At 42.8% G+C, this 15210-nt stretch overlaps 1 protein-coding gene across 1 annotated transcript in view; it reads left to right on the top strand.

Annotated features, from left to right (window-relative positions):
• LOC309795969 (uncharacterized protein) overlaps positions 1 to 15210 on the top strand; it is a gene marked incomplete at its 5' end in the record, with an annotated part of 111497 nt that overhangs the window by 44814 nt on the left and 51473 nt on the right. Inside the window, one exon of the mRNA XM_082608794.1 lies at positions 8197 to 8481. Within this exon, the coding sequence (XP_082464920.1) occupies positions 8197 to 8481 (285 nt within the window). The remainder of the gene's footprint in view (positions 1 to 8196; positions 8482 to 15210) is intronic.

The raw sequence follows: 15210 nt of genomic DNA, 5'->3' as shown, positions 1-15210 counted from the left end.
ATTAGTGTATAGGAATGCCAGAGATTTCTGTGCATTAATTTTGTATCCTGCTACTTTACCAAATTCATTGATTAGCTCTAGTAGTTTTCTGGTAGCATCTTTAGGATTCTCTATGTATAGTATCATGTCATCTGCAAACAGTGACAGCTTTGCTTCTTCTTTTCCGATTTGGATTCCTTTTATTTCCTTTTCTTTTCTGATTGCTGTGGCTAAAAATTCCAAAACTATGTTGAATAAGAGTGGTGAGAGTGGGAAACCTTGTCTTGTTCCTGATCTTAGTGGAAATGGTTTCAGTTTTTCACCATTGAGGATGATGTTGGCTGTGGGTTTGTCATATATGGCCTTTATTATGCTGAGGAAAGTTCCCTCTATGCCTACTTTCTGCAGGGTTTTTATCATAAATGGGAGTTGAATTTTGTCTAAAGCTTTCTCTGCATCTATTGAGATGATCATATGGTTTTTCTCCTTCAATTTGTTAATGTGGTGTATCACGTTGATTGATTTGCGTATATTGAAGAATCCTTGCATTCCTGGAATAAACCCTACTTGGTCACGGTGTATGATCCTTTTAATGTGCTGTTGGATTCTGTTTGCTAGTATTTTGTTGAGGATTTTTGCATCTATGTTCATCAGTGATATTGCTCTGTAGTTTTCTTTCTTTGTGACATCCTTGTCTGGTGGTATCAGGGTGATGGTGGCCTTGTAGAATGAGTTTTGGAGTGTTCCTCCCTCTGCTATATTATATAGAAGGAGATGGATATATATATAGAAGGATAGGTGTTAGCTCTTCTCTAAATGTTTGATAGAATTCGCCTGTGAAGCCATCTGGTCCTGGGCTTTTGTTTGTTGGAAGATTTTTAATCACAGTTTCAATTTCTGTGCTTGTGATTGGTCTGTTCATATCTTCTATTTCTTCCTGGTTCAGTCTTGGCAGGTTGTGCATTTCTAAGAATTTGTCCTTTTCTTCCACATTGTCCATTTTATTGGCATAGAGTTGCTTGTAGTAATCTCTCATGATCTTCTGCATTTCTGCAGTGTCAGTTGTTACTGCTCCTTTTTCATTTCTAATTCTATTGATTTGAGTCTTCTCCCTTTTTTTCTTGATGAGTCTGGCTAATGGTTCATCAATTTTGTTTATCTTCTCAAAGAACCAGCTTTTAGTTTTATTGATCTTGGCTATCGTTTCCTTCATTTCTTTTTCATTTATTTCTGATCTGATCTTTTTGATTTCTTTCCTTCTGCTAACTTTGGGTTTTTTTGTTCTTCTTTCTCTAATTGCTTTAGGTGCAAGGTTAGGTTGTTTATTTGAGATGTTTCCTGTTTCTTAAGGTAGGATTGTATTGCTATAAACTTCCCCCTTAGAACTGCTTTTGCTGCATCCCATAGGTTTTGGGTCGTCGTGTCTCCATTGTCATTTCTAGGTATTTTTTGATTTCCTCTTTGATTACTTCAGTGATCACTTCGTTATTAAGTAGTGTATTGTTTAGCCTCCATGTGTTTGTATTTTTTACAGATCTTCTCCTGTAATTGATATCTAGTCTCATAGCATTGTGGTCGGAAAAGATACTTGATACAATTTCAATTTTCTTAAATTTACCAAGGCTCGATCTGTGACCCAAGATATGATCTATCCTGGAGAATGTTCCATGAGCACTTGAGAAAAATGTGTATTCTGTTGTTTTTGGATGGAATGTCCTATAAATATCAATTAAGTCCATCTTGTTTAATGTATCATTTAAAGCTTGTGTTTCCTTATTTATTTTCATTTTGGATGATCTGTCCATTGGTGAAAGTGGGGTGTTAAAGTCCCCTACTATGATTGTGTTACTGTCGATTTCTCCTTTTATGGCTGTTAGTATTTGCCTTATGTATTGAGGTGCTCCTGTGTTGGGTGCATAAATATTTACAATTGTTATATCTTCTTCTTGGATCGATCCCTTAATCATTAGGTAGTGTCCTTCTTTGTCTCTTCTAGTAGTCTTTATTTTAAAGTCTATTTTGTCTGATATGAGAATTGCTACTCCAGCTTTCTTTTGATTTCCATTTGCATGGAATATCTTTTTCCATCCCCTTACTTTCAGTCTGTATGTGTCTCTAGGTCTGAAGTGGGTCTCTTGTAGACAGCATATATATGGGTCTTGTTTTTGTATCCATTCAGCCAATCTGTATCTTTTGGTGGGAGCATTTAGTCCATTTACATTTAAGGTAATTATCGATATGTATGTTCCTATTCCCATTTTCTTAATTGTTTTGGGTTCGTTATTGTAGGTTTTTTACTTCTGTTGTGTTTCTTGCCTAGAGAAGTTCCTTTAGCATTTGTTGTAAAGCTGGTTTGGTGGTGCTGAACTCTCTCAGCTTTTGCTTGTCTGTAAACGTTTTAATTTCTCCATCAAATCTGAATGAGATCCTTGCTGGGTAGAGTAATCTTGGTTGCAGGTTTTTCTCCTTCATCACTTTAAGTATGTCCTGCCACTCCCTTCTGGCTTGTAGAGTTTCTGCTGAGAGATCAGCTGTTATCCTAATGGGGATTCCCTTGTGTGTTATTTGTTGTTTTTGCCTTGCTGCTTTTAATATGATTTCTTTGTGTTTAATTTTTGACAGTTTGATTAATATGTGTCTTGGCATATTTCTCCTTGGATTTATTCTGTATGGGACTCTCTGTGCCTCCTGGACTTGATTAACTATTTCCTTTCCCATATTAGGGAAGTTTTCAACTATAATCTCTTCAAATATTTTCTCAGTCCCTTTCTTTTTCTCTTCTTCTGGAACCCCTATAATTCGAATATTGGTGCGTTTAATGTTGTCCCAGAGGTCTCTGAGACTGTCCTCTGTTCTTTTCATTCTTTTTTCTTTATTTTGCTCTGCAGCAGTTATTTCCACTATTTTATCTTCCACCTCACTTATCCGTTCTTCTGCCTCAGTTATTCTGCTATTGATCCCGTCTAGAGTATTTTTTATTTCATGTATTGTGTTTTTAATTGATGCTTGATTCATCTTTAGTTCTTCTAGGTCCTTGTTAACTGTTTCTTGCATTTTGTCTATTCTATTTCCAAGATTTTGGATCTGGGAAATAGAATCTTGGATCATCTTTACCATCATTATTCTGAATTCTTTTTCAGGTAGACTGCCTATTACCTCTTCATTTGTTATATCTGGTGGGTTTTTATCTTGCTCCTTCTCCTGCTGTGTGTTTTTCTGTCTTCTCATTTTGCTTATGTTACTGTGTTTGGGGTCTCCTTTTTGCAGGCTGCAGGTTCGTAGTTCCCGTTGTTTTTGGTGTCTGTTCCCAGTGGCTAAGGTTGGTTTAGTGGGTTGTGTAGGCTTCCTGGTGGAGGGGACTAGTGCCTGTGTTCTGGTGGATGAGGCTGGATCTTGTCTTTCTGGTGGGCAGGTCCACGTCTGGTGGTGTGTTTTGGGGTGTCTGCGGACTTTTTATGATTTTAGGCCACCTCTCTGCTAATGGGTGGCGTTGTGTTCCTGTCTTGCTAGTTGTTTGGCATAGGGTGTCCAGCACTGTAGCTTGCTGGTCGTTGAGTGAAGCTGGGTATTGGTGTTGAGATGGAGATCTCTGGAAGATTTTTGCCGTTTGATATTATGTGGAGCTGGGAGGTCTCTTGTGGACCAGTGTCCTGAAGTTGGCTCTCCCACCTCAGAGGCACAGCACTGACTCCGGGCTCCTCAATTTGGGATGATGTGTTGTCTATTCATGTATTCCACAGATGCAGGGTACATCAAGTTGATTGTGGAGCTTTAATCCGCTGCTTCTGAGGCTGCTGGGAGAGGTTTCCCTTTCTCTTCTTTGTTCTCACAGCTCTTGGGTCTCAGCTTTGGATTTGGCCCCGCCTCTGCGTGTAGGTCGCCGGAGGGCGTCTGTTCTTTGCTCAGACAGGACAGGGTTAAAGGAGCAGCCGCTTCGGGGACTCTTGCTCACTCAGGCCGGGCGGGAGGGAGGGGCATGGAGTGCGGGGCGAGCCTGCAGCGGCAGAGGTCGGCGTGACGTTGCACCAGCCCGAGGCGCGCCGTGCGTTCTCCCAGGGAAGCCGCCCCTGGATCCCGGGACCCCGGCAGTGGCGGGCTGCACAGGCTCCCGGAAGGGCGGTGTGGGCAGTGACCTGCGCTCGCACACAGGCTTCTTGGAGGCAGCAGCAGCAGCCCCAGCGTCCCACGCCCGTCACTGGGCTCCGCGCTTTCAGTCGCGACTCGCGCCCGTCTGTGGAGCCCCTTTAAGCAGCGCTCTTAATCCCCTCTCCTCGCGCACCAGGAAACCAAGAGGGAAGAAAAAGTCTCTTGCCTCTTCGGCAGCTCCAGAGTTTTCCCGGACTCCCTGCCGGCTAGCTGTGGCACATTAGCCCCCTTCACGCTGAGTTCTCGCCGCCAGCCCCAGTCCTCTCTCTGCGCTCTGACCGAAGCCTGAGCCTCAGCTTCCAGCGCTGCGCGCCCCGGCGGGCGAGCAGACAAGCCTCTCGGGCTGGTGAGTGCCGCTCGGCACCGATCCTCTGTGTGGGGATCTCTCCGCTTTGCCCTACCCAGGTATGTGGGGAGTTTCTTGCCTTTTGGGAGGTCTGGGGTCTTATGCCAGCGTTCAGTAGGTGTTCTGTAGGAGTTGTTCCACGTGTAGCTGTATTTCTGGTGTATCCGTGGGGAGGAAGGTGATCTCCGCGTCTTACTCTTCCGCCATCTTACCCGGAAGTCCCCCAGTAAGATCTTTTTTGATCCACCTCCTAGAGTAATGGAAATAAAAACAAAAACAAATGGGACCTAATGAAACTTCAAAGCTTTTGCACAGCAAAGGAAACCATAAACAAGATGAAAAGACAACCCTCAGAATGGGAGAAAATATTTGCAAATGAATAAATGGACAAAGGATTAATCTCCAAAATGTATAAACAGCTCATGCAGCTCAATATTAAAGAAACAAACAACCCAATACAAAAATGGGCAGAAGACCTAAATAGACATTTCTCCAAAGCAGACATACAGATCGGCAAGAAGCACATGAAAAGCTGCTCAACATCACTAATTATTAGAGAAATGCAAATCAAAACTACAGTGTGGTATCACCTCACACCAGTTAGAATGGGCATCATCAGAAAATCTACAAACAACAAATGCTGGAGAGGGGGCGGAGAAAAGGGAACCCTCTTGCACTGTTGGTGGGAATATAAATTGATACAGCCACTATGGAGAACAGTATGGCGGTTCCTTAAAAAACTAAAAATAGAATTACCATATGACCCAGCAATCCCACCACTGAGCATATACCCAGAGAAAACCATAATTCAAAAAGACACATGCACCCCAATGTTCATTGCAGCACTATTTACAATAGCCAGGTCATGGAAGCAACCTAGATGCCCATTGACAGATGACTGGATAAAGAAGAAGTGGTACATATATACAATGGAATATTACTCAGCCATAAAAAGGAACGAAATTGGGTCATTTGTAGAGACGTGGGTGGATCTAGAGAATGTCATACAGAGTGAAGTAAGTCAGAAAGAGAAAAACAAATATCATATATTAACGTGTATATGTGGAACCTAGAAAAATGGTACAGATGAACCGGTTTGCAAGGCAGAAATAGAGACACAGATGTAGAGGACAAACGTATGGACACCAAGGCGGTAAAGTGGTGGTGGTGGGGTGGTGGTGGGGTGATGAATTGGGAGATTGGGATTGACATGTATACACTGATGTGTATAAAATGGATAACGAATAAGAACCTGCTCTATAAAAAAATAAATACAATTCTAAAATTCATAAAGAAAAACCCATGCTGTTGATGAACCTCCTATTCATCAGCAAGTCACCATCTCACAGATATCAATTTATTTTTATAATGTACTCATAAATCAGTTTGATGGATTTTTTCCTTATAATGAGCAGAATATTGTGCCTATCAGGGGCAGGAAAATTAATCATTAACCCAGGGGTCATGAAGAATTAATTTAGAATGAGTTGACAGCTGTCGTGTGGGTCATTATTACTTTGTTAGAGACAAAGCTTGCTGATATTTCTTTAATACTACTGTGAGATAACAGAAAAAATATATATTTAGGTCTCTGCCCGAGTTCCTGCAACAGAGCTCCTAAAACTCTTGCAATTTCCTAGTGATAAGAGCACTGAGAACATCTTCTGTCCTAATATTTGGTCTTTGAGCCCCCATCCTGACACAGAGTTCCTAAACCCCTTGCAATTTCCTGGATGATAACAGTGTCCTTTGTTCTAATAACATGACTCTTGGTGGGTTCCTGAATGGGGGCTGGTCACCAGAAAGACCAAGCCATGATTAGAAACTTATAATTTTCAGCACCATCCCCTTCTGCAGCGAGGGAAGAGAGGATACAAGTGGAGTTAATGATTGATCATCCCTGTGTGATAAAGCCCTCCATGAAAATTCCAATAATTTGGGGTTTGAAGAGCTTCTAGGTGGTGGCCACGTGGAGGTGCTGGGAGAGTGGCACACCTGCACAGGGCATGAAAGCTCCGCCCCTTCCCACACACCTGTCCTACACATCTCTTCCACCTGGGTGTTCATCTGTGTCCTTTATCATATCCTTTTAAAATAAACTGGTAAACAGTAAATAAACTGTCTTCCTGAGTCTGTAAGCTGCTCTAGCAAATTAATGAAACCTGAGAAGGGATCATGGGAATGTCTGATGTATAGCCAATTGCTCAGAAGCACAAGTGACAAACTGCCTTTGCTATTGGCGTCTGAAGTGGGATGAGGGCAATATTGCGGGATGGAGCCCTTAACCTGTGGAATCTGATGCCATCTCCCAGTAAATGGTGTCAGATTTGAGTTATTAAATTGTAGGACCCCCAGCTAGTGTTGCATAGAATGGCTTGAAACTCGCACACAGTAGTGTCCGTAGCATTCTGAGTGTGATGGTTGTGTGAAAGTAAAGGAGAGACACACTCAGTAGTGTAGGTTTTTGCTACACAAGTACCATATTATAGTTTTTAATGTTAATGAGAAGTACCACAGGCTTTATAGCCAGGGTTATTATTATCCCTTTGTAGATAATTAAGTTGTGTTTCTACATCTTAACAAAATAATTTTTTTCATTGAGTATTGGTATTAGAGTCTCATGTGTGTTCAGTAGTTGTCATGTGGCCAGAGAGAGTTCATGGAGTCTCTCTAGTGTCTAATTTATTAGAATTTTGGCGTTATGTCTGTTTGACCTAAAATTGAGTAACTTCAGAGTGTAAAAGTTACCTAGAGACACTCCAACATCATTTTGTAATTTTACAGATAATTTTACAAATGAAGGAATTTGAGCGTAGAAAGGTGATGTAACTAGTACAGAATCACAGTTAGTGGAAAAGCTAAATGCAGGATCCAGGCGTTGGACTCTGGTCCCAAAGTCCTTCCTTAAAATGTAAGGAATGAGTGAAGGAGCTCCCTCTGAGGGAGGCCTGTCCAGGATATCATCAACTAGAGCAAGAATTCAGCATTCATAACACTGAGAGGCTGAAGGTAGTAATTTTAAGGAGAATAAGAAAAGTATATTGACTTGCATTTGACAACTCTGACTTTACTTTCTCTAAACTTATTTGCATGTGTAGCCATTGCAAACCTAACCAGAGCATTAGAAATATGTTTTTATTGCCAGAGATCTTATTTTTCAAATAGCGTCATTTTGTAACTCTGTTATCAAGCTATCAATTTAATCTACAAAATCTATTAAAATTATGTTTTGATCCTTTCCTGGTTTTTTGTGGGTTGCTTGGTTGGTTGTTAGGTTGTGATTCATTTATTTTTGTTTGTGGTCTAATATCAGTGCTGCCTAGGATATGGCAAGTTTGCTAATGATGCTAATTAAGTTTACATATTATTTAGTTTTTCTTTTTTTTAATCGCTGACACTCCACCTTGATGTTGAACTGCTCGTTATACCATGGAGCTCAGAAATATGCTCCTTTTTGTACATGAAGTATGTCCACTTAGCATGTAGAATTAGCATGGGTTTAGTTCCCTTTAGACATTTTATGTTCGACTGTACAAAAGCACAATGAAAATAACCAGGGTTCAGAAGGTGTTTTTATAGAGCAGAAATAATGAGCCTGATTCTCTGACTCACAGGCTACAGATGGATCCCACTGTCAGGTTAGCAAGAGAGGAAGAAAGAAAACAATTTTCTCTTGCCTGTTGGTCGGGAACAGGTTGTAACCTCCTTGTTTCTTCTATCCCCAGAGCCTACTGCATCCCGGAGAATAGAGCTGCACCCTCAAGCCCCTGGGCACCGACTTCCCAGCCTGACTGCTGTTCAGCCGAGCTCTTGTGATGCAGCGCAGAGGGAGACACGATTCTCAGGAGCCAGAGCCTGGAACAGCTGCCAGGCAAGGCCTCCTCTCATTGGCTCTTCCCCTCCCGTGGATATGAGGGGCTTCTCCGACCCTCCCGTGGATATGAGGGGCTTCTCCGAGCTCGTAGACACTGGCGGCATCCTTGTGATAATCATCTCGAACAAAGGAGCAAGTAAGTTTTTGTTTGTTTGTTTTTCACTGTCAATTATTGTTCATCCATTTAGGGCTGAGATTGAGGTTTTTGGGGGTTTTGGGGTTGTTTTTTTTTTGCGGTACGCGGGCCTCTCACCGTTGTGGCCTCTCCCGTTGTGGAACACAGGCTCCGGACGCACAGGCTCAGCGGCCACGGCTCACGGGCCCAGTTGCTCTGCAGCATGTGGGATCTTCCCAGACCGGGACACGAACCCATGTCCCCTGCATCGGCAGGCAGACTCTCAACCACTGCGCCACCAGGGAAGCCCTGAGATTGAGTTTTTAAATCATAGTAGATGACTTTGAAGAAGCTAAGGGCCAAAAGACAGACTTTTCCCCAAGGTCTGTAACCAGCTAGTGGCAGAGTTTGCATTCATTCCTCTTTCTACCACACCACCCTTTCTTTCTTTCTCTCTACAGTGTCTACATACTAGTTACTCAATAGATAGTTACTGGTTTAATTTGATTCAGTTAAGTTAATCATCATATGCGTTAACTTCATCATAGCATTTGGCTCCACCCCAAAACTTATGCCCAGGGAGTAACTCCAGCTCAGACACGAGCTCCCTCCACCCTCCTCTGGAGGCCAGCTGGAGCTGTGGGAAAGCTCAGGATCCCATTCCTGCACCCTTGAGACCTAGCAATGGTGCAGGAGAGGAGAAACATCCCCCAAGACCGTCTGACCAACCCCTCTGGGTTTTGTTCACCTTCTCTGGGAGCTGTTCATCCACCCTAGGGTGTGGAGCTGAAAGCAAATCAGTTAGTCGACTCGTGGTCAACGAACATTTTCTGGTGCCTCCTCTGTGCCTGGTAGAGTGCTGGGCACTGGGAATATAATGATACGAGATGTGGCTCTTTCCTGCAAGGAGCTCAAGGATGGGGGAATGTGGCTGGCCGGGCCCGAGCCTTCTTAGGCCTGATGAGCAGAATGCAGACCTGCCTTATCTGCAAGTAGGTAGAGCCTGGAGAGCCAGCCTGGTACTTACAAGGCAAGTTCATGAACTTCCCATCAAGCTTGTGACTGGTGGTTTCCTTTTCCCACCCAAGACTTCTGTTGGGGCACCTCTGTGAGGACTGGGTGGGGCAGTGGGAGGTGAGGCCACTCTCCTGCTTGCTTGTACAGGTTTCCCCCGCTGTCCGAAAGTGGAGCGTTCCTACGAAACCTTTCCTAAGCCAAGACGGCGTAAAGGGAAGAAGCAATTACCTTAGGACACATCTTATTAACAGATGCTCAAAATACATCAGGAGGAAGCACAGATGCCCACAGACACAGTTCAAAGCCTATGCTGGCTTGACGCTGAGATGCTGAGTGTGGTTCCCAGGGAAGGAGCCTCGTGGGACCACTCCAGGTGCACGGGGTACAGGCTGCCTCTATAAAGGCTGCTGCAAAACACATGCTGACGCTAATTTTCGCTTTTTGCCTTTTTCGTAAAAGAGAATATCCTCTTCAGACTTATTTTGGTTACGGAAAACAGGTACTAATGTAGGCCTTTTGTAAAAGCGAAGTGTTTAAGTGGCGTAAAGTGAATTTTTGAAAAGCCAGCATATCTAGATCTAGATCTATTACACAGCCTCATTACAGATTTGAATTTCACAAAAGTGAAAGCAACTTAAATTCCCATCTTTAATCTCGGACCCGCTATTTATTGCCTGGTGCAGGTCATTCGGAGTCAGTAGGGTGGGTAAGAATAACTTGGACTTTAGCAAGAGTAAGAAGAGTGGGATAAAGGTCGGCTTGCCTAGCCACCAGGAGGCCTGCTTCTATTTTTTTTTTCAATTCTTTTTCATTGTGGTTTATTACGGGATATTGAATATAGTTTCCTGTGCTATACAATAGGACCTTGTTTGTCCTTTCTATATATAATAGTTTGCATCTGCTAGCTCCAAACTCTCAATCTAACCCCCCCCTGCACCCCGCCTTGGCAACCACAAGTCTGTTCTCTGTCTGTGAGTCTGTTTCTGTTTCGTAGATAAGTTCATTCGTGTCATATTTTAGACTCCATATATAAGTGATATCATGTGGTATTCGCCTTTTTCTTTCTGACTTACTTCACTTAGTATGATAATCTCTAGGTCCATCTATGTAGGTGCAAATGGCAAAATTTCATTCCTTTTTATGGCTGAGTAGTATTCCATTGTACATATGTACCACATCTTCTTCATGCATTCATCTGTCCATGGACATTTAGATTGTTTCCATGTCTTGGCTATTGTAAACACTGCTGCTATGAACATAGGGGTGCATGTATCTTTTTGACTTATAGTTTTGTCCAGATATGTATCCAGGAGTGGGATTGCTGGATCATATGGTAACTCTATTTTTAGTTTTTTGAGGAACCTCCATTATGTTTTCCATAGTGGCTGCACCACTTTACATTCCTACCAACAGTACAGGAGGGTAACCTTTTCTCCACACCCTCTCCAGCATTTGTTATTTGGAGACTTTTTAAAAAAATTAATCTATTTATTTATTTATTTTATTTTTGGCTGCATTTCTGCGTGCGGGCTTTCTCTAGTTGCAGTGAGTGGGGGCTACTCTTCGTTGTGGTGCGCGGGCTTCTCATTGTGGTGGCTTCTCTTGTTGTGGAGCACAGGCTCTAGGCAAGCGGGCTTCAGTAGTTGTGGTGTGTGGGCTTCAGTAGTTGTGGCACGTGGACTCAGTAGTTGTGGCTCAAGGGCTCTAGAGCGCAGGCTTAGTAGTTGTGGTGCACGGGCTTAGTTGCTCCGCGGCATGTGGCATCTTCCCAGACCAGGGCTCGAACCTGTGTCCCCTGCATTGGCAGGCGGATTCTTAACCACTGTGCCACCAGGGGAGCCCTGTAGACTTTTTAATGATGGCCATTCTGACCAGTGTGAGGTGGTACTTCATTTTAGTTTTGATTTGCATTTCTCTAATAATTAGCGATGTTGAGCATCTTTTCATGTGCCTGTTTCAGGAGGCCTGCTTCTTGGCCTCCACGTTCTAGCCCAGAGCAGCCAGACTCTGTGCCCTGAATGCACGTGGCATTGTGGGAGGGGATTGAGGTAGAAGACCTTGTGCCACAACCAAGTCCCCCTCTTGGCCAACACCAATTGGAACCAAACACAGATCAATCTGGAGAAGGTTTAGATGGAGGAGAACGTGGTTCAGGCTGCCTAGCTGGGGACAAAGGCTGAAGCTTAAGTGCTGGTGGTGGCAGTGACTCTAGCCCCTCCTGAGCCTTGTCCCAGCTGCTGTGCCGTCACGGCCATTCTCGGAAATCCCAGGGGTCCCTCCCCATTCATTCCGTGGGGAGGTTCCGAGGAAGGGGGGTCCAAGCAGTGGTGGCCTTTCTTCTCCAAAGACTAGCACCACATCTAGACTTGTAGCAGGCGGCTAAGGCAGAGCTGGTGGGAGCCATTCACTGCACTGTCACCCAGGACATGCTAGTGGACCTGTGGGGAGTCCCCACCACTGCAGAGATGAGATACTGTCGCCATCAGATGGTGGAGCTGCTGAGTCAGGAACAGAACCCTGGGTGTGAAGAGACCTGAGCCTTTGCTAGGGCAGCGGGCACAAAGGCTGGTCACAGTGATGTCATCGAAGCTGCATCAAATTAAGGGGCCCTGAAGAGGTCCAAGGCTGAGGAGGGTGGGCCCTTCCTCCCTGGGCACGGAGGGGAGGGGAACTCCTATTCAAAATGAGTCGGGGCTAAGGAACCTGGACCAGCATTGTCACTTGTGATCACTTGAGCTCTGTGCCTGACCCTTGGGTCCCTACAGAAGCCAAGGGCTGAGGAAGCAGGGGCAGCAATGTGCCTTGTAGGGTACCAGGCAGCCCGTCGGGTGCTGGCGTGGCTCCCCACGGCCCCACCCCCAGCTGTAGCCGGGAGCTCTCCAACCCGCAGTGTTCCTCGCCCCCCCGGGGGACCTTGTCTATGTCCCTTGAAGAGGCCCCTCGCTGATAATGAGTGAGGTAGTGGAACAGCGTCTGCCACTCAACTGTGCCCTTAGTCTGAATATCCTTTGCACATTTGCAAGCCCTCAAACCTGGACTGGAGTTCTGAGTTCTGGCCGAGCACATGCGGGAATCCTGTATAGAGCAGAAAACTATTCAAGTTCGGTAAGAGCTGGGTGGGCGATCCACACCTGCTTTTACAGAAGCGGGTACCAGCGACACCTAACCCAATCCCAGGTGGGCGACCCGAGGCTCTCAACTCATGCGCTGAATTGGGAGAGATGAAAAGTTATTCAAGAGAAGGTGGCTGGGGATGGATGTGTAGAAGAAAGGCATTCCAGGCAGAAGGGACAGTGTGAGCAAGGGTGTGGAGTTCAGGGAACTGGTGGTAGGGTTGCTCAGTCTTTATTGGCAGAGTTATTCCCAAGACTCTCAGGAAGTTTCTAGAGAGAATTGTCTATTAAGGCATTCAGTCATTCAACAGACATGTATTGAATGCCCACAGTGTACAAGGCAAAAGGCATTAAAAAGGTTAATAAGGCTTGAGAGAAAGAGGTGAGGGAGATTAAGAGGTACAAACTTCCAGCTGCAAAATAAATGAGACATGGGCATGAAAGGTACAGGGTGGGGAATATAGAAAAAAAGAAAAAAGAGGTGTAAATGTTAAATATGTCCAGTTTTGTTGCAGAACAGTTATACCCCCATAAAGCTAAAAAATTTTCCCTACTGTTAAAAATTGGAAAAAAAAGTTGATAAGGCTTATTCTCTGTCCTCAAAGAACTCACAATTTAGCAAATATTATTTATAAAGGAACAGATGCATTGATAGACGTTAGAACACAATGTTACAGGAACATGAAGAATGGACTGATTACTTGTGATTAAGCAAGTCAGGAAGGCTTCACAGGGGAAGAGATTTTGAAATTATCAAATAGAATGGGAAAGGGACATTTGCATTGCCAAGATGTTTAAACATGTCCAGACTTATTTTAGTTTGCCCTATTTGCGAGAATGCTTCAACTGTCGAGATGCTTATAAATTAGATGCTAATTAATGAAGTGAAAATGACGCAGGGAAGAGATCCAGATTTCTTTTAGAATGGCAGGGTAGAAAAGAGCTCCTTTCTAACGTTAAGTTATGCAAATAAAACTAACTGCATTTATCATTGTAAGAGAATTGGGAATGTTATTTAATATGTAAATATATTCTAACGGAATATTTATAATGCCAACAAATTTTCTATCTAAGATAACGTATATTTATCATCATGCATTTCTAGTTTTTTTGAAATAATTTTCTCCTCAATATTAATGTTTTTCTTCTCTCGTGCATAAATATAGTATATTTGCTCTAGCACAGTTTCTCAAACTTGATAGGCCCTGCTCTGCTTTCATTTTCTATCCCTGCTTTAAAAAAAATTTTTTTATTGGGTTATAACATACATACCTGCCCATATCTTATTAAGGGTATCATTCAATAAATTTTTACATATGGATGTATTTATGTAACTACAATTCAGATTAGAATACAAAGCACTTCCAGAACCTTCCAAGCCTCCATCATGCCATCTCCCAATTAATACAAAACTCTGCGGAGGTGACTACTGTTGTGAGTCTATCACTGTGGATTAGTTTTGCCTGTTTTTGAACTTTATATAAATGGACTGGTAGAGGATATACTTTTTTGAGTCTGGCTACTTTTGCTAACATTATGTCTCTAAGGCTGAACCATGTCCCAGGTAGTTTGTTCTTTTTCATTGATGTGTTGTTATATTTTATTTATGAATATACCAAACTTACATATCCTTTTCTGTTGATGGCATATTTCCAGTTTGGGGCTATCATGAACAAGTCTTAGAGATGTCTTTGGTGGACATATGCATTCATTTCTCCAGGGTAAATAGAGGAGTGGAATTGCTGGGTCATACCATAGATGTATGTTGGACTTTAGTAGAAACTGCTACTGAGTTTTCCAAGTGCAATGATTTAAACTTCTCCTAGCTGGAATGAGAGACTTGGTAATCTCAATCTTTTTAATTTTAGCCATTCTAGAGAGTGCATAATATAGCTCATTGTTTTGATTTTCATTTCACTGATGACAATGTTGAGAACCTTTTCATTTGCTTATTGGCCATTTGGATATCCTCTTGTGAAAGCCCTATTTTAATATTTTGCCCATTTTTTAAAAGTTGGGTTGTCCTTTTTTCATTGAATTGTAGGGTTTCTATTTTAAGATGAGTCCTTTGACAGATACGTGTATTGCAAATGTCTTCTCCAGGTCTATGGTGTGCCTTTCACTCTTTTAATGCTGTCTTTTTGTTGGAAAGAAGTTCTTGACTTTAAGAGCATTCAGATGGGTCAATCTTTTCTCTTGTGGTTAGTGCATCCTGTCCTTTTAAAGAAATATTTGCCTCCTCGAGAGAAAAATTCTAATGAAATGAAGACAAAATTTTTAACATCTCCCATAGAACCTTCAAGCCTCTGTGAATACAAATTTAGAGTCCCACTTGAGAGCCATGCTCTCATATACTGTTATAGAACATTCTATCCACAGATAGACAGATCCCCCCAAAACAACACCAAAATACAAACATAGTAGGATTCCATTTTAAACCAAATAGGCAAGAGGTTTTAACTTTAAAGGAGCAGCTATTCAGAACTGTAAATAAATATAATATAGGTAAATATATAAAATAAATATTTTTGCTCCACTGTGTTTCAAAGATTCAATAATATGAAAAATTTCTGAAAAAAGAGTGTGAGATGAGAAAATCAATTCACTTTAAAGCATTGGA

This window comes from Mesoplodon mirus (assembly GCF_964341445.2).
Source record: "Mesoplodon mirus genome assembly, chromosome: 20".
NCBI lineage: Eukaryota > Metazoa > Chordata > Mammalia > Artiodactyla > Ziphiidae > Mesoplodon > Mesoplodon mirus.
This window is presented reverse-complemented; position numbering and strand designations above follow the sequence as displayed.